Raw genomic sequence first — 3,982 nt, 5'->3', positions numbered from 1 at the left:
CGCCGCGGCCCCTGCCAAACCTTGGTGTACCGGATCCCGCCGAGCGGCAGAAGCTCCCGCCAGGTAAGGGCTCGCTTCGGCGCCTGGGCGGGCTCGCCGTTAGAGAGGCTCTTTGCCAAAACCTAAGTGCCAGGCGCTGGGGAAGCTCTGCGAACGTGTGAGTGCAAGAAGAGGGGTGGGAAGAGGAGGGTGACAGCCCCCCAGCCCCTGCCAGCGAGCGCCTACGCTGATAGATGGTGTCCTTGGTGTGCGGGGCTGCCGGACTGCAAAGGTACAGACTGAGCTACTGTGAAGGTGGTCACCACAGTTATTGCGGTGCTTTCGGGGGGCCACCGTGACCTGAGCTGGTTTGTTCCGAGAGATGCACACGCATGAGATAAAGACCTCACTCCCAAGTGTTTGTCAGCAAAAGGAGGTTCGGGCTGGGGCGAAGGAGGGGCGAAGGGGTGGCCAAAATACGCGGTGGTGCTATGCTGGAGGGGTCGCGCTCTGCCGCAGGGAGAGGTGGATGGGTGTCTGCAGAACTTGCTCGGTGACCTCTTAAACTGAGCGGTGGTGGGTGGATTTGGCAGGTCTGTGTGTGTGTGTCTCGGTGAGGATGGAGGTATTTGGTCAGAAATTAAAGTACGGCCCCTTGCTAGCTCTGCCTCCGGCTTGCCCCACCGTTTCTCCGGCCGCGGGGCAGGGGAAGCGTGTCTCGGAGGGACGAGGGAGGCTGCGTGCAGCACATGTCTGAGAGGGTTCCAGTTCCAATTTCAGGGGAAGCACGTGGAGTCTGGGACCGTCCAATTCCATGTTTCAACTGATTCGGAAGAACATCTTGTAACTGCTGCGGAGATCCTACGTAAAGACAGGGACGAGTCGGAGAAGCCGCCTACACCATCGCTGAGTGAGTGTTTTCCAGATCGTTGACATTTAAAATATAGAGTGTGGCACTGGTGTCTGCTCGGGAGAAAAAACATGACTTCACTGAGTTTCAGTGAGCTAGTTTATGAATTACTGGAGTGAACCAAGTTTCCATCAAGTTGAATTCAGCTCTCACTTTTTAACTTGTTTAATGGTTCCCCTGTGATGGTAGTGCTGAGCAACGTGTGAAATCCCCAGGGATTTCCAGCACGGCACCAGCCCGATCCCATTTTGGGTCGCTCTGATGGCATTTAGGTTCCCATGCCTGACACCCAGAACAGCTGGACGGGCGCAGCGGCTGCACCAGCAGCACATTGCTCTCTGCCAGTGCTGCTGCCGGTCTCTCTGGTCTCTGAATCCCTCCAGACGTGAGGACGGGAGAGATGTCAATTATAGACTGAGGAAAAAAACAATAATCTCATCGCGCTGCTGCTTGGGAGGGTGACAGCAGCACACGTGCGATCGTCGTGCAGGGGCTGTGCCAGTGCCTCGCTGGGGGAAACCAGGCTGCATACGCGCGTGTGCACGTGCGCATCCATCCCTCTGTCCGTGGTGCGGGGGTGACGGGTGGTCGCGGTCTCAGCGCCCGTCCGCCGTGTGTGTTGGAGGCGGAGAGAAAACTGCCGTGGGCTTGGGCTTGGGCACGGGATTGAGTCACAGAATGGTCAGGGTTGGAAGGGACCTCTGGAGATCATCTAGTCCAACCCCCGAGTCAATGCCCCGCGCTCCTGGAAACCCTCTGGCTTCTTTCTGTCTGATCCCCCTTTCGCCATCGGTGGGAAGCAAGCTCCCTTTCCTCTGCGGCGTCGCTCCTGCGCCGGTCCCTGTGCAGGGCTTGGTGTGATGCTCCAGATACCCGACAGTGTTTAAATGTGTTTTAGGGGCTTATCCAGCTCCTCCGGTGAGCTGGTAGCTGCCAGCCCGTGGGTCGGGGCGATGCCCGGTGCGGTGGACACCCATTCCCGTGCCGGCTCCAGTACTGCTGTGCCTTCCACGAGATGGCAGTGGCACCATGGCTTTGCTGCGGCGAATCCCAGCTTTCCGCCGGCGAGGAGGTGGTTTGCTGGTGTAGGGGGCTTTAGAGCAGAGATCTTCAGGGGTGAAACAGAGGGGTCTGGCAGTTCTGGGGCTGCGCTGGGTTAGGCTCTGCTCAGCATCATTGCTGGTACCTTCCTGGCGCCGCTTGCGAGGTTTTCCTGGACGCCCTTCAGCCGGCGGCGGTCGGGGCATTGAGAGCTGCAGTGCGGTGAAGGGAGAAGCGACTGCACACCGACGGTGAACTTCCAGTCTGGCACTGGGCTGGCATGCTCCTGCTGGGGGAGAACATGCTGGAGCACCGGTGGGGTGCCCAGCGAGGGGAGATGCCCTGGCAGGGTGATCCTGGAGGATGAGCTGTGTGGCATTTCCCTGGCTCCGGGGGGGCTGGCAGCACCGGGGGAGCTCGGGAAGTACAGCAGTGGTCCTGGAGCCGTGCGTGAGATGGCCACACATGAGAGCCAGCCTCCACCCCGAGCTGCTGAGAAGAATGCTTAGTTGACTTTTTGTAGAGCTCCATTGGAAAATATGCCACCATCTGCGCCTTTTGGCCAGGGGAGGGCAAGTGTGTCTTGTGTTGGCTCAGCTGATGCTGATGGATCTGTCCGTTGTCTCCTGAACTCTGGCCAAAGCCACCCTAACAGAAAGAAAACACTATTTTAGATGTAAGGGAGACAGGGTGTTTTCCTTTGCACAGCAGACAGCGTGAAATAGCTGGAATATATGTGGTGGTGAAAGCAAAATAAGGGCTCAGCATCACGTGGATGCAGAGAGAACATCTGTGCCCCTGGTCTGCTCTGAAGGACCCGCGGCGCCGCAGCACAGCGAGCTCAGCTGTGCCGGCGCGCGAGCCGAGCAGCCAAATATAAACACGATAAAGCTTGTACTGTTTCGGGGCACGAACGCACGAACAGATGAAGGGAGTGACAAGAAATAACGGAGGAGCGCCGAAAACCTTAAGTATCTTAAAACTTTCACGTCTCATTAAGCATCCCACTTAGGCAGCGCCTCATGGCCGTAGGGGAACCGTGGCACTGTCTGGGGATGGAGGAGCTGCCTGTTACGGCAGAGTTAGCCTAATTCCCAGGAAAATAATGGATGGATCTGGAGACGTGCTACATTTCCCCACGCCCTACCCCCGCCCAAGGCAACAGTCTTATTGGAAAAATAAGTCAAATAAGTGGTTGAGAGATGATAAGGCGCCTCCATCAGCTGGTCCCACCCCCAAAAAGTAAAAGGGCCGGCGGGAGGTTGGAGGGGCCGCGGTGGCGGGGCCTGGGGGTGACGGTGAAGCATCTCTCCTGTCCCTCTCCACAGGTTCGCCGGCCCCGCTGCGAATGGCGGCCTCCCCGCGGGGACCCGGGGTAAGTGCTCTCTATGCCAGTGGACACGGGTGGTGGTGGGCAGCGGCGTTCCCGGGGGATGGTCCATGTGCTGAGGATGTGCTCCCGGTCCCCTCCTCCGCCAGTTTTCCTGGCTGCTGCGGCCGAGAGGCACCGAGCATCCTGCTCAAATCCATCTCCTCCGGGGCAGCGAAACAGATCCCGCCTATAATGTGCGGGGCAAGATTCCCTGAGCAATTTTAACACCCCAAATACATTTGTAAGGGCAGTTCTGGTTTTTGACAACCCAGATTTGCTGGGTGCTATTGTCCCCGATACGTGCTGCTGACAGTGACGCATGGTTTCTTCGTGTGGAGCTACTGGGATTTAAGGAGAGCTATGAATACAGAGATCCCTCTTTATGCTTTTTTTATATCTTGATGCAGGGATCAATGCACACAAATATTTTTGATGAAATGAAATGCTTCATAAGACCGCATTAAGCGGTTTGATCTTCCTGCTGTGTGTTCTCATCCCTCCCCTTGCCAGGGAAAGCGCAGCAGCTATATAGGAAGCAGAGGTGCGAACCCACGGGCAGCTGGGCTGTGCCGCTTCTTGGCAGAGCGGCGATGCCGGAGCACGCGGCATCTGAGCCGCTTTAGCGAGGCGAGGGGCTGCGGGCCTGTCTCACCGTGGGGGTCCCCGCAGGGCGGGCTGCC

At 57.9% G+C, this 3,982-nt stretch overlaps 1 protein-coding gene across 1 annotated transcript in view; it reads left to right on the top strand.

Annotated features, from left to right (window-relative positions):
- NPHP4 (nephronophthisis 4) overlaps nucleotides 1-3,982 on the top strand; it is a 141,484-nt gene that overhangs the window by 25,360 nt on the left and 112,142 nt on the right. Inside the window, 3 exon segments of the mRNA XM_009889689.1 lie at nucleotides 760-889; nucleotides 3,259-3,305; nucleotides 3,813-3,955. Of these exon segments, the coding sequence (XP_009887991.1) occupies nucleotides 760-889; nucleotides 3,259-3,305; nucleotides 3,813-3,955 (320 nt within the window).

The sequence above is a fragment of the Charadrius vociferus genome, unplaced genomic scaffold (genome assembly GCF_000708025.1).
Source record: "Charadrius vociferus isolate BGI_N301 unplaced genomic scaffold, ASM70802v2 scaffold477, whole genome shotgun sequence".
Taxonomy (NCBI): domain Eukaryota; kingdom Metazoa; phylum Chordata; class Aves; order Charadriiformes; family Charadriidae; genus Charadrius; species Charadrius vociferus.
Note: the sequence above shows the minus strand (reverse complement) of the source record. Positions and strands in the feature narration are given on the sequence as shown.